At 37.3% G+C, this 24,663-nt stretch overlaps 1 protein-coding gene and 3 non-coding genes across 6 annotated transcripts in view; 1 reads left to right on the top strand and 3 right to left on the bottom strand.

The window, feature by feature from the left end:
* The window catches only part of LOC127938682 (unconventional myosin-VI), a 47,601-nt gene extending 33,913 nt beyond the window's left edge, over positions 1-13,688 (bottom strand). For all 3 annotated transcript variants that reach the window (XM_052535485.1, XM_052535486.1, XM_052535487.1), the window contains exon 1: positions 13,558-13,688. In XM_052535485.1, the coding sequence (XP_052391445.1) occupies positions 13,558-13,601 (44 nt within the window). In that variant the 5' untranslated portion in view covers positions 13,602-13,688. The remainder of the gene's footprint in view (positions 1-13,557) is intronic.
* A 3,013-nt stretch (positions 13,689-16,701) lies between these two features.
* On the top strand, positions 16,702-16,912 carry LOC127939124 (small nucleolar RNA U3). The gene has a single exon (XR_008148923.1). It is a non-coding gene; the product is annotated as a small nucleolar RNA U3 (small nucleolar RNA).
* A 3,558-nt stretch (positions 16,913-20,470) lies between these two features.
* LOC127939097 (small nucleolar RNA U3) lies at positions 20,471-20,681 on the bottom strand. The gene has a single exon (XR_008148896.1). It is a non-coding gene; the product is annotated as a small nucleolar RNA U3 (small nucleolar RNA).
* Positions 20,682-22,625: 1,944 nt separating this feature from the next.
* On the bottom strand, positions 22,626-22,836 carry LOC127939103 (small nucleolar RNA U3). The gene has a single exon (XR_008148902.1). It is a non-coding gene; the product is annotated as a small nucleolar RNA U3 (small nucleolar RNA).
* Positions 22,837-24,663: the final 1,827 nt, after the last annotated feature.

Raw genomic sequence — 24,663 nt, 5'->3', positions numbered from 1 at the left:
CAATAAGCAGAGTGGACTGCCATAATGCAAAACATTTACTGCAGGCTTCAACATGGCTGTGTTTACGATTAGAAATGTCAACAACAACAAAAAATTGCATAGTCGATTCTAGGGCGGTCAAAAAAAAAAAAAATCGCATTTCAAATATTCGTTGAATTAAAAATAAAAACAACAATTCAAAAACGTTGCATTCGAATTTTAGGTGTGCAATAAGGAAGCTGCCTTATGAGCTCCGGTACTTCACAGTCTGTGTTCCATTCCATCTTGCCGTGCACACAGCCGTGTCTACACAACTTTCAAAGGCGGACGAGCTCAACACGCAGTAGCTGCTGTCTCATCTTTCACTTCTTGCACGCGCACCGTCCGGACATAATGCAGAAAGTGTTCAGACGGCCGAAGTATACTTGATCTTTATCAGTGGCGCACGAGATGCGATGACGATGTATGTGGCATTGCATTATAAGGTTATGTTAGCCTATCCAGTTGAAGCCACTACAAAAAAAAAAAAAAAGAGAACATCAATGTGGAGAAGATCTTGTTTACATCAAAACTGAAACCAAGTTGTCACACAAGAGAGCCGCATGTTTAGAAAGACATGTAAAATGTATGTATTTAATTTAATTTATCTCGAGACTTTATGTTGGGTTTTTGTTCCCCATCCCACTGCATCTCATGTTTTTAAATGAAAAGATTTATTCTGTGTGACTGGTTTTCCGCCCCTTTTAACAATGCATGCATAAATGACGCTGTTTTGTTTATAGTTCTTTAAGCAACTTAATTCATAATAATTGTTTCATAAAAATTATTTTAAATATTATGTTGTTTTTTCAGTCATGTATTGCTCGATGCGCTATCTTGAGGCCTCAGAAGAGAAGCAAAAAGCAAAAAGCTTTTCTTCACCCTAACTGGAATTATGCATTTTAAATTCGATTACAATACAATCATACTTAAGTAAAAAAAAAAAAAATTTAGTTTTTCAGCTATTTTGACAGCCCTAGGCGATTCTACCCCGAATCTGTATCTGTATGCATGAGACTGTCTGAATTGCACGCATTTTTTAAAGGTTTTCAGCTACAAAACAAGATGTGTAATGTTCAAGCTTATTGTGCGTAAGCTTGTTAAAAATGACGGAAACAATAAATGTTGCTGAAAAATAACGTCTGTCTCATTAAACTTAATTAAAATAAACGAATATTTGAATATTCGTTTTTTGTGAGCTCAAATATTGGAATGTGATATTTGCGGAAAACGCCCAGCCCATCCCTAGTTTTAAACAACAGGACCCTGAACTTTTAAAACTGGCACAGAAAAATCTTAATTATAAAAAAGATAAACTTGTAAGAATTACAGAGATTTAACTGACATTGGTCAGAATAAAAAAAAAAAAAGTTGTTTTGGGTAACTGGTAAGGTGTATAACTAATATGATAGTGTTAATCATTCTTATGACTGTGTGATGTACCAGGTTTTTTTTTTTTTTTTTTTTTGAATTGACCATTCTGTCCTTAAACCTCAAATGAGTTTGACAGATGTTGTTAAGGTTTTTAAAGGTATTGACATTAAAAAGGCAACTAGGCCAGATGATCTTTCTGCTTTTATTTTGAAATACTTTGCAGATTAATTTTTCAGAGGTCCACTCATTTACATAATATTAAAGATATTTGAAAGAAATCATTTATTATACCAGTTCCAAAAAGAAATGGTCCTCAAGAGCATAACGATTACCACCTAGTCACTTTAACATGCTTTGTGATGAAGTGTTTGGAGAGATTATGGTGTGGAAGCTTAAAGAACAGGTTAAAGATCCTCTTAATCATCAGTTTGCCAAATCAATAGAGGCACTGATGTCACTATCTTTACTGTGGTGCATCATGTTTTAAAACTTCTGGAGGATCCAAGGCTTATGCCAAGCTGTTCTTTCTTGATCTGAGCTCTGCTTTTAAGATGCTCTCCAAACCAAATAGTATTGCTGGTTATCCATATAACACCAGATGGTTCCATATTTTACTTACTGGTAGAACTCAACAAGTCAAAATCAATCAGACTCTTTCTGAGTATAGGTCCATTAGTATTGGTGTCCACCAGGGCTCTGTATGCTCACCACTCTTATTTACACTGTACACAATGAATATAGGGTTCACCAACCAGGGAATATTGCACAATTATTTACAATATTACACTAAAGAGATTGCCAACTTTGTTACATGGATTAAAGAACAAAGTCTTGTAATTAATGTTAGAAAATCAGAGGAAATTATTTTTGATCCCAAATTAGTAGGCAACCACTCACCTATCATGATTAACAACGAGCCCATTAGACAGGTTACTTCATACAAATACTTAGGCTTGCTTATCAATAATAAAATTGCATGGGAGAAGCATAACATGGATAATCTTTGTTGAAAGTTGCAACAAAAAAAGGCTCAGACTTTTTGGAGTTGCTCGGAGGTCCATGTTGCTGTTTTGTCAGCCCTGTGTTGAATCCATGTTTCTGTATGATATAGCGACCTGGTTCAGTAATTTGACAGCTACTCTTAGCTCTCAGCTGAACTGTCTGGTGTGTAGGGCAATGAAAGTGGTTTGTCCGGGGATTTACTCCAATCTTCTACATTTAACAAAATAATTTTTAAACAGGCAAGGAAAATGAAAAGGAAAAGGAAATTCGCATGCGCTTTATCCAGAATTCGAACAATTCCATCTGGATGACATTTATGTATTCCAAGGTCTAGATATAATCTTTATAAAAATTATCTTGTTCCTTTGTCTACAAGGCTGTTCAACTCTAACTTAAAGGACACGACTGTGTGACTGTTGTCATTGATGTGTGTATCTCATCATGCCGCTTCACCTGTATTGCCCAAAATAAATGTGTCCTTAAGGGACAAACAAAGTGTAAGGATGAAAGAGCCTAAGATACTTTGATCTCCTGAGAAACAGACAATACAAACATAAACAATCATCTTCGAGACACCCCACAGAGTGGAAGTGCAGGAAACACCTCTCTCACATATGTTATCAGTTCCTTCTCATCCCCTTCCTTACCCATCCTCCCTCCACTTGGTTAACTCAAAATAGTCAATAGTATAATGTTCTACATTAATGCAAGTAATATTTACAGTCATGTTTGGTGTCATTTGAATTGTCTAAGGGCGACTGGTACAATGGTCTCAATTTTACAAGAAGTAGACTAAAAGGTGACAAAGATCCTAAGAGTTAAGGGATATTTTGCTCATTGTAGAGGGTGTGCCATTCCTCAGTGTCTTTTATGCAAAATGCCTTTTGTCTCAAGAGGAGATAACATGATCAATGCAATGATCAAATGCTGCGCTGCATTCCCCATGGCGATTATGTGTTGCACTATTAAACCCCACAATACAGCAATGGTTTACCATGGTTGAAATAGATTTTTGTTCAATCAAATTAAGACACACGGCTGAGAGGGAGTACGGCTAAACACTGCGCAGTAGTCCGAGTAGCAGTAAAGGAGACCATCAACATGGCGGCCACACCAAGTAATGACGTCACGAGCATGACGCCCAAGCCTTATTGTTAGTTCCTTTCTCCATGTCGGTGGATGTTTGTCTTGGTTTGAGATTAGGGATGCACGATAATATCGGCACAATATCGGTATCGGCCGATAAAAGCTTAAAATGACCATTATCGGTATCGGCCGATATGAATATTTCTGCCGATGAGCCAAACCGATATTCTCCAAGTGAAATAATTGACCTGTTTTTCAGATGTGAATGTCTGTCTACATTTGTAAAATAATAAATTTATGGTAGAATCAGTACAGAAGAGATACATGGATTTCTCTTCAGTAAAATTAAAGTTTAAATATATCAGTATATATTTGTATATATATCGATATCGGTATCGGCATCGGCCAAAATTATTTTGAAAATATCGGCATATCGAATATCGGCCAAAATCCAATATCGTGCATCCCTATTTGAGATACTTAAGTAAATGTTGCAAGAGGATCAGGGCCTTCTGTAGCTGGAATGAGCCTGTGGTATGAAGTGTGTTTACACTGTACATTTCACTAAAAGTCAGGTATGCATCTTTTACTCTTAGATTCATCTTTGATAATTTGATGTCTTGTATTAATTTGATATCTCTGAATTGGCTATGTAATTGGCATAATCCATATTTACCTGACTTAAAATAAATTGTTACATTTGGTTTATTCTGAATTACTCTGAAATAATTTTCTCAAGTAGATAAATCTGTGTCCAGGGTTAGGTGCATACTATATCTCAGGTGAGATTCTAGATTTCTGACTAACCGCTTGACTTTAGTTAAGTTGTAATCAGTTGCATTAACTATGGGGGGCTAGTCATAGTACTGGTCATAACCGCTGGTTATTGAGAGCGAACACGTGAGAAACTGTCAGCCAGCACTGGAGACCTTCCTTAGAGTGCACGGACCTTACAAATGGGACTAGTCTAAAGTAAAGTAAAGTAAAGTAAAGCAAAGTGTGTCACGACTAGGGATGGGCATCGTTAAGGTTTTAATGGTATTACTACTCTTACCGATACTGCTTAACGGTCCGGTACTTTAACGGTATTCTTATCGGTACTTTGTGTTGTGTTTGGGTTTTTTTTTTTTTTACAATGTTACAACAACAAACATTTCTTTATTTTTTTTATGTAAAATTAATAAAACAATTATTTGTAGTGCAAAAAAAACAGCCATGTTTGAACAAATAGCTATTATACAAAAACAAATGAATGTAAAACAAATTAAATAAAGTATATATCTCTGCTAAAGAACATACAATGGTACAAAGCAACACGGGTGGGGCATGTAGGTAGGCTGCAAAAGGAATCTTTAGCCATTATTTTGAAGAAAGATTAACATATTTGCAAACCAGGGAGATTTTACATTTATTTTATTCGTTGTGGTGTGTGTGTGTGACTGACAGCCTCCTCGGCGCATGAGATCCATCAGATCTTACTGATACTACGGTCTTTCATAATTTAGCCCTGGGGCCAGTTTAATACTGGGTTTCGGTACCCATCCCTAGTCACGACTCATGAGGCTCAGTGCAAGTAGTCCGTTTATTCATATTTAACTTTGATTTCCTTTAAGAAAAGATCCTTTAAAAAAAACTGAACAAACAAACATGTAATCCATGTAAACCATGATGGACTTATTTATGCTAAAGTTTAATTTTGTACAACACTACATCCTAACCAGGCACAACATGATGCGACTCTTGATAAATAAAAAGGTGTATTTGCCTTTCTTTTTTTTCTAAACAGCTGTAACAGTAATATGCAACAAGTGCCGTGGCGTGGGTTTACGATATGCAATAGCATTAGCAGAAGACACCTTCTGATTGGCAGTTATTAGTCTATAGACTTTTCACTTTAGACTAATAGCTTATGAATCATCATACTGCAACTGGTTTGGACATGTAACAAGAAACACAAAAAACTAACAGACATGGAATAAAAGCCACAAAACAGATTTCAATTTTATGGAGTCTTTACAAACTGTCCGATTTTCCACCTTCTGTCAGTTCAAGCAAAGTGATCTATTACTCTGAATCTGAAGTCATAAGGTCTCATAAAGCTTACTACATCTCGACAAGTAAAAGACATCACTGCAGTTATTGCATCTGAGCAATGGCAGTGTGGCAGAGCTGGCTCAGATTTATGTGTGGTAGGTGTGTCCTTCCTGACAAGGTCAATAAACATCCTGTGTTCTCACAGTTAACAGTGAAGGAGAAAATTCTTCAGCCAAGTTTGACTACTACAGATACTAGAAGGGCATCCTGGACAGCTAGGTCACATTTCCAGAGCATTGGCCCACATTCAGGTCAAAAACAAGGACCTGAAAATGCATCACTGATGCCAAACTGAGCAGACACCTGATGTTTATTGTGCCTTCTGTGCAAGCCCTTCATCAGTTCTCCAGAAACCAGTTTGGCAGCGCAAAGAGGAACCAAAACAAGATCACTACAAAACTACCCACCAACTGGACCTGTGAACTCACCTGTCCCACAACACACGGTCACCTCCCTCATCCAATTTCAGACTCATGGAGACTTTAATAGCATCCAATCTCTGGGTCATTTCAATAATAATATGTATATATGCTATCAAACACGCTCTTTGAAATGTTGCAACAACAACTCTTTTCTTCAAGCTCAAGACCAGAAAAAAGGCCCAAAAATGAAGGCCAAAGTTCACAAAGTAACCTATTGTCAATGTTGTAAAATGTATTGAGTACAACTGGATCTGTACAAACTGAACCCATCATTTCTTCCTGTTCTCGTGTTGCTGTATAGTCATTTCCATTTATCGGTCAATGACATAAAAAACGGCCATGATAAAGATAAGGGAAAAATCTAGTTAACCATGTGTGCCAGTTTCTTCAGAATGTACTCTGTGCTTGTGTTCATTTTATATGGTCTGGCAAAAGCTTTCTACAGTTTTCAATAAAAGTTATTTTGTGGTGTAACCATCAAGTAAACAATTACAACATTTTTTATAAATAAAAACAAATTATATATATATAAGTTTTATTTTATTATCTCTGAGATACTATTTTAGTTTTTGTTAATATTTTGAATTATAAATGTCACTTTAGTAATTGTCTTGTGTTTTTGTATAAAGTCTTGTGAGTTGGGTTTAGGGCTGGGCAAAAAAAAAAAAAAAAAGATTTTTCGATTAATCGTTCTTTTCAAATGACGTCGATTTGATACCGATTCTCAAAAGTCATGAATCGATCTTTTCCGATATTTCAGCAAACATTTAAAAGAAGATCTGATTAATGTGTCTTTTTCAGTCTGTCACTCATTCAGTGCTCATCATGGCGGAGATACTGTTGACAAGAACCAAGAACAAAGCGTGATTTGCAATGCTACAAATCTGTTGAAGCATTTGACATCACGCGGAAAGCTGCCATAATTTTTACATCATGAATGGTTTGTTTCCACAAGCACGGACGACCCTCACAGTGTTTTCTGTCGTCTCACTATGAATACATGATTTTCACGAATTGTTTAATTTGACAAAACTACCCACATATCACATTCACAGCAGCCTCAAGGTCCTCACGGCAAACTGTTAAAATAAAAGTTTATTTAAACGTGAAGAATCTGACAAAAATATGACTATTTAGCAGTCTTAAGACTCAATGTGACAACAATGCTACTACTACTAATAAATATTGATAATTCTTTATTTTTACAAGGAATAATCACATTTGTTTTCTTTTTTATTTTAACAGTAAACCTCAAAAAAAAAAAAAAAAAAGGATTTTCACTTGATTGGGATCAATTAAATAGTTTTATGCCTTCATCTGATTACCAGAAAAATTAAGAAGAACATTTTATATGGCCCTATTAATGTTTAAAAAAGGACCCTATACAAAAATAAAATACGGGCCTGTGGCTCTTAATTTCATTTTATAAATTCACCATTTTACTGTTTTTTTCAAATTTCACTAGCATTTGTATAAAAACTATATTCACTGAATGTAATAATAATAATAATAATAATAATAATAATTTTTTCTTCCTCATCAAGATATGAAAACAGTTGCATTACCCCCCCCCCCCAAAAGAAATAAATCAGAAATTGAAAGGCTGCTCCTTTCCTACAAAATGAAAGTCATGATCAAACTGAATAGATGACTGGAACAGATTTCTCTCCTATAAAACAATAAAAGCGGAGCATATGTTTAAATTGATAACACCATCTCCACCATCAGCTGTATATAAACTAGTGTTGTCAAAAGTACCGAGTGCTTCCGCAGACGTTTGAGAGCAGTGTCTGTCTATGAGCAGATATACCAGGGATCTGCTGACAGCGCTGATCAGTGTAGCCAATCACAGACAGAGCTGTTGAGCACAAGAACACAACGGCCAATCAGAGGTGTTTGAGAATCCAAACAGCGCTCATAATGCTGGCAGGAAATGCTGGTATCATCACATTTGATAAATTTCAGTACAGACTGGTACCAACATCAGTACTCTGGACAACACTAAAACTCACTCATTGTTATTCTATTACAGTAAACAGGGGAGGCGTTGATTCAGGATGAGAGGTGCAACATGACCTCAGATGAATGTCAGGACTAGACTTATCTTCACACGTCTCAGTTTCTCAGACTGTCTGCCCTTCTTGTGCACTGTAATGACATTGCAATTATTTAGAGGCCATTCTCAACACACTCTTGTGATTTGCTCAGTACATCTGCATTTATTTGATCACAAACATAGTGAAATATTATTATAATTAAAATAACTGCTTTCTATGTGAATATATTCTAAAATGTAATCTATTCCCATGACACAAATCTGAATTATCTGCATCATTGCTCAAGACTTTAGTGGCATGATCAGTCTAAACTGATGAAAAACTATTTCAAAAGACAAAACTACTACTACTACAAGCTAAACTACATGAGCTACATACAAAGAGCTGTTTGATCCACAAGCAAAAGTATGTTTTACATATGTAAATGTCAACATAGTACACAGACAATGATGAGCCTTTATTTAGGTCTTTTTTTAGAATGCGGTTTTCTTTTTTTCTTTTTTTAATGGGAATTCAAGCCGTGTTGACTCTGAATCAGCAAGTTGACTTGAGGTCCTAGAGGATGCAGGATCCCTCGGAAGTGAACTAGGGATCAGAATTTGGCTGTTTGTGTCTGTTACAAAACTCAAACCACAAGGCACCATGTTCTGTGATTACATTACATGTCATTACACTCATTATCAAAAACTAAATGAAATTTAGCTAATTAACTAATAAAAAAGTGCTCATTAACCTAATTAGAATATCAGTATCACAAGATGAAAATGATGTTATCTTGCTGGTCTATATTACTTTACATCACCTCAGGGTCACGTATGCAAAAAAGCAAGATCAAGCCCATCAATGATTCATCTGTTAGAAAATAATGCATGGCAATGAGTTGGTTTACACATGATCATATTTTAAGAGGTGCACATCAGCAATATTGTGTATCAATGCATCAAAAACTGAAACAAGTTGTTTTAGCCAATATTTATGTCTCTAAAATGGGCTAACATTTTCAGGATTGAACTACATGTTACATGTATCCCCTTTATTCTTTTATTATTATTACTATAGGTATTGAAAACGATACTGTGTCATGATTGTTTGTAAACACTTTGTACTGCGTAACACTTAAATCACAACTCACCCAGTTACGTATACGTTGTGATATTGCTTCATGTTTGTACAGTAAATCATAACTGATTCGTTCATTTATTGCCCCAGCATACTAGTGTGTGGTTCCTGTAAAGGTCATTCCAGTGCACTAAACCAGATTTACTGTGTACTAATGCTGATTAAACATCTGATGAAACAAATGAATACAAGCTAATTTATATTCAAGGAATTATGAATACAATTTAAGTGAAAAAAATTGTTAATTAGTAGAAAAAGTGTCACCAACAAATTCAACCATGTTTTTCAATCAATACTTGCTTTTTAAATAATGCCATCACTCTCTCCTGAGACAAGTGCACGAGATCATCAGAGGACTCTGTGTCGACTGCACAACAACACCAGCAATAAAGAAGTTCAGCTAATGTTTATTCTCATCCCATCAAGTGAACCCAAAGAACTACTTCTGGCTAAATTTACTACAGTACAATTAGTTGATGCTTTATTGGCTGAATGGAATTCCAGCTGCCAGCATTTGTCCAATAGCTGCATAATAGTGCTACACATTATTGTGCCTAAATGATATTTCACCAAACAAACTATAAATCTTAGAAGTAGAGTTCTTTGCTTACATTATATTTTTCAGAAACTCTATGAACATCTGCACAGCTGCAGAACTTGATTTTCAGTCATGCAGTGATGAGCCAGACTCAACACAAAGGCCTGTAGGGTGTCTGTCACATTATGAAGGCCCGCACAATGACAACAGAACAGGTGGAGATCAACACAAACCTTTCTAGCAGCTTCCTTATTAGTTTAATCTGAGAGCTGAAGTATTCAGTGATTTTCAAGCTGGCTTAAAGATTGACTATTTCCTGCGATCACAGGTCAAACTCTCAGATGAATGTAAAAGACCTGACTGTGGTGCGACAGCACTGGGAAAAAAGTTAATCAGTTTCTACATCGTAAGATACACGCATGAAAGACAAGCAATTCGCAAAATAATTGTGCTACGTTTTTGACAAAGAACGGTTAATGACTTTATTTCTTTACATGAAGTTCTTCTAATCATCTAGAGTTTGTGCCACAACCTGTTTGCCAGCAGAAAGGTCACACAATGTAACCGGTCTGTTCATCCACACACAAAAGCCTGACAAGACCTAAACAAACACAGCTGTCACTTTTGAATCAATTAATCTGAAACTTTTTCAGTATAACTGAATATTAAAAGTGCACAGTGTTGCGTCGACGTCATCGATGACCTCGACGCGTTGTCCCAGCCCTACCTATGCTCTCTTCCACCTTCAACACCCATGAGTGAGGTGAGACCCTTGAACAAGAACTGAACCTCCAACAGCTCCCCGCGCGCCGGTGTGTGTTCACTACTGTGTTTGTGCATGTGCATGTGCATGTGCATGTGGATGTGTTAAATGCAAAGCACAAATTCCAAGTATGGGACACCATACTTGGCCACTCGTTACCTCACTTCACTGTTGTTGGCTGCCACAGTGACAGCAATAAACTTAAGGAATTCTTCTAAAGTAGTGGTTTTGCCAACAGGGAATCTGTCCGTGTCTGGCAGCACACACCTCGTATAAACGATGACAAAAGAAAATGAGCATGGCTTGCAGCGCTTAAGTTAAAATACAGTGTGTAAAATAATAAAAAAATGTGTTAAATGAATGTAAGTCATCATCATAATGAAAAAATCCTGCAAATTTTTGCCCGATCAGACGCTGCATGTAGGACATGTGTGCTCATGTGTTCTCAGTGCAGTTAACCATGGGCCGCTTCATGTCATCTTTCCACTCACTTAAAATAAAATGAAACATGGTTTAATGTTATAATATCGGCTTGGAAAATATGTTAATTTGACTTTATTACATGGAGAGTGTTTAGGTCCTATAATTAACACCTCAGTTTTTTTCAGAATTTAGCAGCAAGAAATTACTCCTCACCAAGGTTTTTATATTAACAATTTCATTAGATTTACAAATTGGTATGTTATAGAGAAAATATAGAGCAGAGTATCATCAGGATAACAGTGAAAGCTAACATCATGTTTCCTGATGATATCCCCCGAGGGGTAACATGTAAAGCGTGAAAAGTAACGGCCCTAGTGCTGAGCCTTGAGGTGCTCCATTCTGGACTTGTGATCGATATGAAACACCAGAGACAGGAAATGTAAAGCATGGTTCCAGTATGAGTGAGGCGAGAGATTATTGTATTATTGGAAAGTGGAAGGCCCTTTTCTATTCCAGCATGACTAAGACCCAGTGCACAAAGCAAGGTCCTTAAAGATATGGTTGGATGAGTTAGGTGTGGAAGAACTTAACACACAGAGCCCTGACTCCTTTGAAATTGGAAAAAACATTTTGAGTCAGGCTTTCTCATCCAACATCAGAGACTGCCCTCACAAATCTACAGGATAAATGGGCAAAGATTCCCACAGAAACACTACAAAATCTTGAAGAAAGCCTCCCCAGAAGAGAGTAAGGAGTTATAGCTGCAAAATGGGGACCAACTCCATATCAATGTCAATGTATTTAGAATGCAATGTCATTAAATTCCGTGTTGGAGAAATGATCAGCTGTCCCAATACGTTTGTCCATACAATGTATGTGAATCTTGTTAGGGAAAGTAAATGTACATCTGTACCCCAAATAAAGTTCAGTGCATTTCCAAGGCCCAAAACATGTCTATGATAATACTGCCTATGTAGGCAGCCAACAAGTTTTGGAACACATTCACAAAAAAAATAATAATAATTTTTGTAATAAACTTGAAGCATCAGTTAAGGTGTAAACAATGATGTACAGATTTACAAAAGCTTGTCAGAAAAATTTGCCATAACTCTGTAGGACAGCAGCCACCAATGTGGAGTTGCTATGGTTATCTTCTATTTAGGGAGGATATATTTGAATGCTGTCAATGATAAGTAATGAATGTCAATAGTACAGAAAAGACAGTAATACCACAGTAGCAGAGGTCCCGGCGTCCTTGTGCTAGTTGTATACTTGTAGGTCAAAGATGTGTTATGAGTGTCTATGATGAAAATAAATAAATAAAAAGGAAGGGAAACTCTTGCTTAAACCAATGCCAAATTTCATGGAATCATACTCTTTGTATTAATACTTTAAAAAGTGGATTTTCAAGAAAAGCCTGAATTTAATTTACTAATTTAATTTTAATGTACTATCATATTTCCCTTACACCTTGACTACATGTTAGTGTCCAGATCTAAAAAGGTAAAAGGTATTTTACAATATACAACATTTTACAATTTTACAAAATATCATGAATTATGGTATACATGTACATTCTTTAACCTGAACTAACCTTGCCTTGTTATAACAAAAAGTATTAAAGTATTAATGACAGTGTAGGAATAAGAAAAGTTTTTTTTTTTTTCAGAAATTACAAAAAAAAAAACATAAATAATTATGATAGCTGTGTGAGAAATAACAACACCAAATCAACACCAAAAATGTGACGTACTTCCAAGTGAAAAAGTACAAAGAAGTACAGCAGGACCTGGTTCAGTCAACCTGTGATTGATTGGATAGATGTGGACCAGAATGCAAGATTTCATTGTACCAAAAAACCATTATCCAGTCAAATATATTGAACCAACATAACAGTTCATATTAATAATTAAAGGCCTGCAGATTTAAGTATGGCACAGATTACAGAAATGTCTTTAAAGTGCAAGTGACTCCCAGACAGCTGCACCTGAAGGTGTGTCTTTGTGGTCAGACCGTCTCTCTCTCTCTCTCTCTCTCACACACACACACACACACACACACACCAGAGCATAACAACGTGTGCTTGCTTTCAGCTGTTCCCAAATGTCCTATTCCATACACACTGACAGTTGTGTGACTGTAAAACCTACAGGACGAGTAACATGTAAAGAAATTTAGTTAAAAAAAAACCCTACTTAACAACATCCATGGATGCATTCGGCTTTTATGATCATTCGGGAGAATAAATACTAGACAATACAATGCAATTTCTAGAAGTTTGATGTATTTCTAAAGTAAAGGCCTAATGGATGGTCGTACACATCTGAACAGACTGAAGATAGATGCATAGACGCCTTGCGTTGATGTAAAGCAGCCTTGACCATCAGCTGACCACAGAGATTGACAGTAACGTTACATGCATCAGTCATAGAATCAGAACAGCACGCGCACACATGCACATCATAAGCACACAGCACAGAGCCAAGACGCGCTCCTGCTGGGATGATTTCCTGTGTTTTGCTTCGCAATACTAACTGGACACTTTTTCTTTGTCAAAACTAACAAGTATCTGATTCCCGCTTGGTTCCAATGAGCCAAAAACCCTCGCGTTCAACTTAAAACAAAGAGCGAAGCCCAAGTAACGGTACAGATGAGACTCACCTCCGTAGCTCTCCGCCCGTGCAGTCAGTAAAGTGTGCAGGCATTCATATGAACTCAGTCCCGGTGGCCCGGATGTTGATCAGCCTCGGCTCCCGGGATGAAGTCCACGCTCCATTGTGACGTCACGCTTGGTAGGGTCGTGGTGTTGGCTTCATCCGGTAATTACGCGGAACAAAATGCTATTGCTTCATGAAACACAATGGGTTTTTTTGATTATCTGAAATTATGTCTAATACTTTTGATCTTTAATGCCTTTTTTGTTAGAATAAATAGAAAACAGCGCACTCTGGTGTTTTCCCATTGAAAATACAAACGTACATCCACACACAGATTGTATTATAAAAAAGCGACGTGTGCTCGTTATAGTGTGTGTGTGTGTGTGTGTGTGTGTGTTTGTGGGCATGTTTTTGTGACATATCAGGACACAGCTCTGTATAATGACATGGGTATGACACAGGTATTACAAGGAGAGGGTGACTTATGAGGACATGTCCCCATTTTTCAAAACACTTATAAATCATACAGAATGAGTTTTTGTGAGAAAGTAAAAATGTTTCCTGTGAGGGTTAGGTTTAGGGGTAGGGTTGGTGAAGGATGATAGAATATACAGTTTCTACATTATAAAAACCATTACGTCTATGGGATGTCCCCACTTTTCACAAAAACAAACGTGTGTGTGTGTGTGTGTGTGTGTGTGTTCGTGTGTGTCTGTGTGTGTGTGTTCGTTCGTTGTGTTATAAATATATACATATATATGCAGAGCTGGGTAGTAACTGATACTACATAACATAATAGGATTACAAAAGAAGTACTTGCAATTAGATTAAATTAAATTTTAAAATACTCCTAATCAGTATCAAGTTCCTTTTTTATTGATTAGATGATTGCATATTAATCACACAATGCCTAAATATTATTCATACTTTATTGATTCTCCCTTCCTCATTTTCATCTTTTAAATGCTCCTTTCTAAAACAGCTTGCAAACACTCAGAATGTCTTCCAGTTTTATGGACATTCACACAACTGGTCACTATAGACAGGTGGCCACACTGGATTAACAAAAATTCAAAGTGTTTCAACACTGCATCAGCTACTGATGAACACATTAATATTAACTTGAATTATCGCTCAGTGGGTTATTTAACCATGCATTAAGTCTTTGAAAGGCTTTTGTATTTAAACACAATAAACTGCACAAATTCATTTAATTTTTATTTACATGGAAGTTTATTTGGTAAAATAAATTTTATTTCACCTTATATATTTACTTTAAGTGCCCTTGAGATTAAAAAAAAAAATAATCATCATCATAATTTAGTATCACATTTGCATGTTAATGGTTCTCTTGGTCACATGAGACACGAGTAAACATGATGTAGTTTTTAGGGAGTATTTTATTTGTGTTATTTTAAAATAATTTATTTTATTTATTTATTTGACATTTTTATGATTTAATTCATTGCTAGCTTTTCATTAAACTGACAAACTCCCTGCAGTGCCTTCAGAAACCCCGGATTGTTAGGCTGCAGTAAATAGGTAGACCGGAACTGGGAACACTTCCAATAACACACAATGTACTTGTTACATCATAAGAAGAATTGCATCTACGCTAATATTAGTCTGTTTCTTTCTTATTCCCAGGTTACCGTAGCCACCAGATCCAGTGCGTATCCAACTCAGATTGTGGATCAGCACCTGGAGACGACCTATATCGCCCTGAATTTCTAAAAATGTTTATTAATAACATTATTAGAACATCATAATGGTGGTAAGTGTTGGTGCAATTTGACACTTGACTTGTCAGTGCTGTTTGTTAGCTGCTGTAATCTTTATTATAGCAAAAAAGGCAAGAAAAAATGTGATTAAACGACACTGGTTGCTTGCTAATGAGCAATACATCATCACGTATGTGGTCCGGTTACCTGTTTTCTCCCAATCTAATGTATGGAGTTAGTTACTTATTAAAATAACTTAAAAGCTCAACTGCCTGAGACTCTGAACTGTGTATATGCATTTTCTTTGTCACACAAACATCAAGATTCAGTGTATGAATCTCAACAATGGTGACAAGCTTCATGCTGCAGTGTATTCTGGGTACATCATACAAAACTCATCCATGTTACCCAGAATGCATTGCGGCATGAAGAATCTCACCATTGTTGAGATTCATACAGTAATTCTTGAGGTCTCTGTGTGTCTAAGAATTCTCTAGTTCATTAATGTTAAAATTAATATTAAGTTAATAGCATAGATTCAGCTTCAGATAAAACCAGTTGATCAGATCACTGCATGATGAAAGTTTTTATATCAGCAAGTAACCATTACATTTTTCTCTCACTGTTTTTGCTGTAACAAATATAGTAACAACAGATAAACGAACAGAAAGACTGAAAAGAGTCATATTGCCTAAGTACTGATTACCATAGTGGTTATGTCAAACTAAACTATTATTTTCAATAAACGATCAACACATCTGTTAATCTGTATAAGAACTTTTTTACATTTATGACAGAAATAAATACTGTTTTCGGAGTTATTTACGTTAGAGTTTGACACCAAACAGAGGTTGGGTTTTCACTTTCAACCAACATTTGACTTTTGAGCACTGTCAGTCCACATCTAGTGTGATGGGAAGCTTTCTTAGAATGTTAGAGGATAATGTTGTAACAATTTTATCGATAGATATTTTTAGAATGTGTTTAGAGGATGTTATCCTAACTATTCTAGGAACTAAAATAAAACTTGCCGCTGAAAACGTTCCTAGAACATTAAAAATTTCTAGGTGGGTGAGCCCCTGGCACAATCTAGCTTTTCTACAGCATGGGTCAACCTGCTGGATCATCTGGCCAGAGAAGATCTGCCTCCCCGACTGAGACTGGTTTCTCACATGGGTTTTTCTCCATTCTGTCCCCGATGGAGTTTTGGTTCCTTGCCGCAACCACCTCTCGCTCGCTTAGTTGGGGACACTTAATTTCCAGCGATATCATCGACTTGTGGCAACTTAAACATGCTTTTAGCTCTGAAGTGTGTGCAAAAAAAAAGCATCACACGAATGTTAAACCCATAGAAATCAACTGTGCAAACCATCTGAGAGGAGGCGGTGCTTCAGAATGGAATTCCGTTTGAGTTGAGATATGAAGTTAAGACTATATTTTCAGGGATCATTTCTATAATTATTTATTTTGAACTGTGTTTTGAAAGTGATTGTCTCTCAACCCATGATGAAGAGCTGTAATCATACTTTCTGAGAGTGAATTGAGACCGGAATTATGATTTTGATCACAAGTTCTGTCATTGATGAGTGTTTATATTGCTTTTGGCAATATTCATGTAAGAAGTATGATCTGAGTGGTGTTGATGTGATTTGGTTTTGGACTAAAAAACAAAATCCAGTTGGTCAAAAATGCAGCTACAAGAGTTTTCACTAGAACCAGGATTCATGATCATATCAGCCTGGTTTTGTCAACACAGTACTGACTCTTTATTAAACACTATAAATTTTAAAATTCTACTTAGTACTTATAAAGCTCTGAATGGTTTAGCACCTCAGTACAAGAGCAAACTCTTATTCAGTGTTGGGCAAGCTACTTGGAAAATGTAGTGAGCTAAACTACCAGTTACTCTACAGTAAATGAAGCTTCACTACACTGAAGCTACCCCCCTGGGAAATGTAGCAAGCTAAGCTACATCAACAGTAGCTTGCTACATCTAAGCTACTTTTAAAATTACATTTTTATGTTGAACACGTTTTATTACAAGTCAATGCTATCTCAGTGCTTAATACTGTCAGTCAAACAGATAGGCAGGTGTAATTGTTTAGTTTAATAGTTTTTTGTGTTCCTTATCAATTTGGCAACAAAAACAATCAAAATACATGTAATTAACAATGTGCGCACAAGTAAGTGTATGCACCTGTTGCATGGGCATGCTTAATATACTGTAGGACTTTGCAGAACAAAATGCAAGACCTCCAAACAGTACAAAAAAAATGGCCAGGCTGGCCCTTATGAAACAAAAATATATTGCAGTATATTGGAAAATATCATGTAATATATTAGGCATATATTCTTATATATATTTATTTTTTCCAATATATTGCAATATATTGAAAGCGGCAATCATTTGTATATTTTGAAATATATTATATAATATATGTGTCATCAATATATTATTAAATGTATTCAAATATATAAAATATTAGAAATAAAAAGGAAAATAATATATTACAATATATCACAATATATTTTAAGAAATATATTGGTAAATATATTTTCCTTTCGTAAGGGGGACCCTGATAATTTTTACAAGCAGCATCTGAAAACATATTTTCTCTCTGTTATCTCAGTCAGTGTCATGTACTTGTCGAGGTACAGCCACGGCGACTCACTCCTCGGTATTAACTGTTCTCCGACCTCATCCGATGCCATCATTTCATCAAATAATTTTTTTGCGTGACTGGCCAAGGAGTGGTACCATCCGGAGCAGAAGGTGGCGGTAATGCATCATAAAAATGGCTGGTTGCTATCATAGACAGTAAAAGAAATGGACACAGCGACCCCATTGGAACTCAATTGAGACAAATGAAGCCCAGTTTTAGCGTTTTTTAGCACTTCCGTTTCTGACGCGCAGACTCAAACGAAGCTTGACGACGTCAGCAACCTGTCTGACAGATGTAAATCTTCTAAGTGGCTGTGCGTGCAAACTGCCATCTTTAATCTTGCAGAGACGGCGAGCTTGAGCGGGGAGTTCTTTGTCGTGAGTGAGCAGGAGTAAGTATTCTGATTAATTATTTTGTATAGTATTTTAAAATGTAACGCCAGTACGCCATAGTAAGTTAATTGTCTGCGAGCTTCTCCTCCTGTCTGTACGGTAATGCGACAGAGAGCCGAGTGGTTATGACGCAATCGTTAGCCTATTTTTTACAAAAACTGTTTATACGGGGCCATAATGTAACATAGAAGGTAATGGAGCCCTTTATACATTTTCGTGTATCTTTAGAAATAAATAATGGACAAACAGAGTCTTTAAACGCCTCAGATGTAAAGTTATTCGCTGTCAAAGTGACGCCAAAATGAATGGGAGTCAATGGGAATGCTAACGCAAGTGAAGTTCTGCTAAAAGATGGCAGCCCCCACCCGACTTCAACTTCCGGTCGAGTTCCTTGCCCCTTGGTTGCTATCCACCGTAAACACGAACAGGATGAAGGATCCAGGATCAACGATCTTAGCAGTTGTATTTCCCGATCTGAGTTTGAGCTTTAGAAATGCTTGTGAAAATGTAGCTTGTGTGGAAGCTACCGCGCTACTTGGTAAAAAAAAGACTTTCGCTACTGAAAAGCTATTTGATTCAGAAAGTAGCGAAGCTACGACCAAGCTACTGAGAAATGTAGTTAAACTAGTAGCTTCGCTGCTTGTAGCGACGCTACTGCCCAACACTGCTCTTATTGTATTATAGTCCTCCACGTCCGCTGCACTCTCAAAACTCTGGCTATTTGATAATACCTAGAATATCAAAATCAACCGAGGGAGGCATACCCTTTTCCTATTTAGCGCCCAAACTCTGGAATAATCTAACACTGTTCAGGAGGCAGACACACTCTGTCATTTTAAATCTAGATTAAAGACCAAGTCAACGAATGGCACTGTAAATGAAGTGTCACCAACGAAGCGAGTGAGAGGCTTTATATAAAAGGTAAACAATGAGTCCGCACACCAGAAAATGCTCCTTAGCAATTTTAATGATTGCTCACCAAATTGCTAAGGAGCATTTTCTGGTGTGCGGACTCATTGTTTACCTTTGCAACTACTTTTCTGCCCAGCACCCAGTTTTAAGGTTTAGGATGTGCATGCTGTACCTTTGAATTCTAGGCTTTATATAAAACAAATCATTTATATAAAATAAAAAGAAAGCCTGACCCCTTCTGTCACCTATGCAGTAGTGCAAGTCAAGGTACATATGTGCATAAGTTCTGGGACTGAACAAAGAATTGAGATGTTTTGGTCCTCTGTGCAGGACATGTTGACTGATCTTCTAAAGACTCAGATTCAAAAGGATCCAGTGCTTTTTCTTTTGTTGGATGATCCCTCGCGATCACTGTCTGTCAATCAGATGAGGATTTTGTCTGCTGCCCTCACTGCTGACAAAAAGGTTATCCTGAAACTTTGGTTTGAGCCATCTATCCCAGCTACGTCTACTTGGATGTCCTATCTGCTGGACATTGCTCTTTTGGAGTGTACCACAGCTAAAGTGCATGGAGCCACCAGAAGGACAGTACAGTTTTGGTTGGAACTTGTTGAGACTTTATCAGACCTCTTGAAATCTTGAGAGGTATTGGTTATACCTCTAAACAATGATTCCCCTGTGGAGGACTATAATACAATAAGAGTTTGCTCATGTACTGAGGTGCTAAACCATTCAGAGCTTTATAAGTACTAATTAGTAGGCTTTTAAAATCTATACACTGTTTTAATAGGGAGCCAGTGTTGTATTGACAGAACCGGGCTGATATGGTCATAAATCCTGGTTCTAGTGAGAACTCTTGCTGCTGCATTTTGGACCAACTGGACTTTGTTATTAAGCATGTAGAACAACCACACAACAAAACATAACAATAATCCAACTTTGAGGTCATGAACTCATAATTACCATTTCTGCATTTGACATTGAGAACATAGTCAGCAAATTCAAAATTGCGGAAAAAAGTTTGTTCTCTCGTCACCACTTTCATAATGTTAGTTGGCCGACCCCAAGTGGAAGAACAACACCGTTCATGATTTGTTTTGTTAAATTTGATTTTTCAAACAGAACACTCTACTACGTATTCCCAACAAAGCTAAATCTGACTTATTCAACATGGACTCCATAGAAAATACACCTCTTTCAAAAATCCTCCAAAACCACATCACATCAAAACCACTCAGATCATACTCCTTTCTTCAATATTGCCAAGGGCAATACGAACGCTCATCGGTGACAGAACTTGTGATCAAAGTCACAGTTCCATCCTCAATTCACTCTCAGAAAGGAGCATCACAGCTCATCATCGTGGGTTGGGAAACAAACACTTTCGAAACACATTTCCAAGTAAAAAACTATAGAAATGATCCCTGAAAATATAGTCTTAACTTCATATCTCAACTCAAACGGAATTCCATTCTGAAGCACCGCCTCCTCTCTGATGGTTTGCGTAGTTGATTTCTATAAACACATGAACCAGTGTCCATATGGGTTTTACCTGATCTCGGATAAATTGACTAATTTTGTCCGCGTTTCAATGACATATTTGAACTTTCAAAAAGGTGTTGTAATTAATAGTCTCTTAATGGCCTCATGAATCAAGCTCTGTATAGATTAGAAATATATATTATACAGGCACTTGATAATTAATGGTATTGTACGATTTGTTAATTGCATTCAATAGATTACACTTTTAACAAAACATTCACCACTGGTTTGCAAAAGGTGTTTTAAGAAAAGTTTGAGCTGATTTCTTATTGCAATTAAACCACTCTGACCAGCACACTTCAACAGAGTGTGGCCCTTTGGAGCTCTGCGAAACAGTGAACCCTTTTACCAGGCAATTGGTTCAGTCAAGTCACCTCATTGTATATAGCGCTTTTAACAGTACAGATTTGGTCAAAGCAGCTTCTCAGTATCCAAATAGGAAAATAGTGTGTCAATGAAAAAGGACAACAGTAGACATTCAGTTTTCAGTTTAAAGGCAGTTCATCATTGAATTACATGATGTCTTCGTTCAGCTCAGTTCGGTTTAAATAGTATCTGTGAAATCAAGTCGATGATATCGCTGGAAATAAGTTTCCCCAGCTAAGCGAGTGAGAGGCGGCAGCGGCAAGGAGCCAAAACTCCATCGGTGACAGAATGGAAACCAAGCTGTGGGAGAAACCAGGCTCAGTCGGTGGGCCAGTTCTTCTCTGGCCAGACGACCCAGGAGGTTGATCCATGCTGCAACAAAGTTAGATTGTCATCTGGTTCCGTAGTCTTGTCCCAATGGCCATCTAGGAGACAAGGTCTTCACTGGGGCTCTGTCTCTGGGGCTCATCTAGTTTTCCTGGTCCCCCCTGAAATTCAGAACTGGAGAGGTCGTCTCTAGGTGCTGATCCACAATCTGAGCTGGATACGTACTGGATCTGGTGGCTACGGTAACCTGGGAATAAGAAAGAAACAGACTAATATTAGCGTAGATGCCATTCTTCTTATGATGTAACAAGTACATTGTGTGTTATTGGAAGTGTTCCCAGTTCCGGTCTACCTATTTACTGCAGCCTAACAGTCATTTAACGGATTTGTCTGACAGAAATGTGTATCTTATGTGTAAGCCATCTTAAAGAGATGGTTCCTTGATCTAGATTTAAAATGACAGAGTGTGCCTGCCTCCTGAACAGTGTTAGATTATTCCAGAGTTTGGGCGCTAAATAGGAAAAGGGTCTGCCTCCCTCGGTTGATTTTGATATTCTAGGTATTATCAAATAGCCAGAGTTTTGAGAGTGCAGCGGACGTGGAGGACTATAATACAATAAGAGTTTGCTCATGTACTGAGGTGCTAAACCATTCAGAGCTTTATAAGTACTAATTAGTAGGCTTTTAAAATCTATACACTGTTTTAATAGGGAGCCAGTGTTGTGTTGACAGAACCGGGCTGATATGGTCATAAATCCTGGTTCTAGTGAGAACTCTTGCTGCTGCATTTTGGACCAACTGGACTTTGTTATTAAGCATGTAGAACAACCACACAACAAAACATAACAATAATCCAACTTTGAGGTCATGAACTCATAATTACCATTTCTGCATTTGACATTGAGAACATAGTCAGCAAATTCAAAATTGCGGAAAAAAGTTTGTTCTCTCGTCACCACTTTCATAATGTAAGTTGGCCGACCCCAAGTGGAAGAACAACACCGTTCATGATTTGTTTTGTTAAATTTGATGTTTCAAACAGAACACTCTACTACGTCTTCCCAAAAAAGCTAAATCTGACTTATTCAACATGGACTCCATAGAAAATACACCTCTTTCAAAAATCCTCCAAAACCACATCACATCAAAACCACTCAGATCATACTCCTTTCTTCAATATTGCCAAGGGCAATACGAACGCTCATCGGTGACAGAACTTGTGATCAAAGTCACAGTTCCATCCTCAATTCACTCTCAGAAAAGAGCATCACAGCTCATCATCGTGGGTTGGGAAACAAACACTTTCGAAACACATTTCCAAGTAAAAAACTATAGAAATGATCCCTGAAAATATAGTCTTAACTTCATATCTCAACTCAAACGGAATTCCATTCTGAAGCACCGCCTCCTCTCTGATGGTTTGCGTAGTTGATTTCTATAAACACATGATCCAGTGTCCATATGGATTTTACCTGATCTCGGATAAATTGACTAATTTTGTCCGCGTTTCAATGACATATTTGAACTTTCAAAAAGGTGTTGTAATTAATAGTCTCTTAATGGCCTCATGAATCAAGCTCTGTATAGATTAGAAATATATATTATACAGACACTTGATAATTAATGGTATTGTACGATTTGTTAATTGCATTCAATAGATTACACTTTTAACAAAACATTCACCACTGGTTTGCAAAAGGTGTTTTAAGAAAAGTTTGAGCTGATTTCTTGTTGCAATTAAACCACTCTGACCAGCACACTTCAACAGAGTGTGGCCCTTTGGAGGTCTGCGAAACAGCGAACCCTTTTACCAGGCAATTGGTTCAGTCAAGTCACCTCATTGTATATAGCGCTTTGAACAGTACAGATTTGGTCAAAGCAGCTTCTCAGTATCCAAATAGGAAAATAGTGTGTCAATGAAAAAGGACAACAGTAGACATTCAGTTTTCAGTTTAAAGGCAGTTCATCATTGAATTACACGATGTCTTCGTTCAGCTCAGTTCGGTTTAAATAGTATCTGTGAAATCAAGTCGATTATATCGCTGGAAATAAGTTTCCCCAGCTAAGCGAGTGAGAGGCGGCAGCGGCAAGGAACCAAAACTCCATCGGTGACAGAATGGAAACCAAGCTGTGGGAGAAACCAGGCTCAGTCGGTGGGCCAGTTCTTCTCTGGCCAGACGACCCAGGAGGTTGATCCATGCTGCAACAAAGTTAGATTGTCATCTGGTTCCGTAGTCTTGTCCCAATGGCCATCTAGGAGACAAGGTCTTCACTGGGGATCTGTCTCTGGGGCTCATCTAGTTTTCCTGGTCCCCCCTGAAATTCAGAACTGGAGAGGTCGTCTCTAGGTGCTGATCCACAATCTGAGCTGGATACGTACTGGATCTGGTGGCTACGGTAACCTGGGAATAAGAAAGAAACAGACTAATATTAGCGTAGATGCCATTCTTCTTATGATGTAACAAGTACATTGTGTGTTATTGGAAGTGTTCCCAGTTCCGGTCTACCTATTTACTGCAGCCTAACAGTCATTTAACGGATTTGTCTGACAGAAATGTGTATGTTATGTGTAAGCCATCTTAAAGAGATGGTTCCTTGATCTAGATTTAAAATGACAGAGTGTGCCTGCCTCCTGAACAGTGTTAGATTATTCCAGAGTTTGGGCGCTAAATAGGAAAAGGGTCTGCCTCCCTCGGTTGATTTTGATATTCTAGGTATTATCAAATAGCCATAGTTTTGAGAGTGCAGCGGACGTGGAGGACTATAATACAATAAGAGTTTGCTCATGTACTGAGGTGCTAAACCATTCAGAGCTTTATAAGTACTAATTAGTAGGCTTTTAAAATCTATACACTGTTTTAATAGGGAGCCAGTGTTGTGTTGACAGAACCGGGCTGATATGGTCATAAATCCTGGTTCTAGTGAGAACTCTTGCTGCTGCATTTTGGACCAACTGGACTTTGTTATTAAGCATGTAGAACAACCACACAACAAAACATAAAAATAATCCAACTTTGAGGTCATGAACTCATAATTACCATTTCTGCATTTGACATTGAGAACATAGTCAGCAAATTCAAAATTGCGGAAAAAAGTTTGTTCTCTCGTCACCACTTTCATAATGTAAGTTGGCCGACCCCAAGTGGAAGAACAACACCGTTCATGATTTGTTTTGTTAAATTTGATG

The sequence above is a fragment of the Carassius gibelio genome, chromosome A20, assembly GCF_023724105.1.
Source record: "Carassius gibelio isolate Cgi1373 ecotype wild population from Czech Republic chromosome A20, carGib1.2-hapl.c, whole genome shotgun sequence".
In the NCBI taxonomy this organism is placed as follows: domain Eukaryota; kingdom Metazoa; phylum Chordata; class Actinopteri; order Cypriniformes; family Cyprinidae; genus Carassius; species Carassius gibelio.
This window is presented reverse-complemented; position numbering and strand designations above follow the sequence as displayed.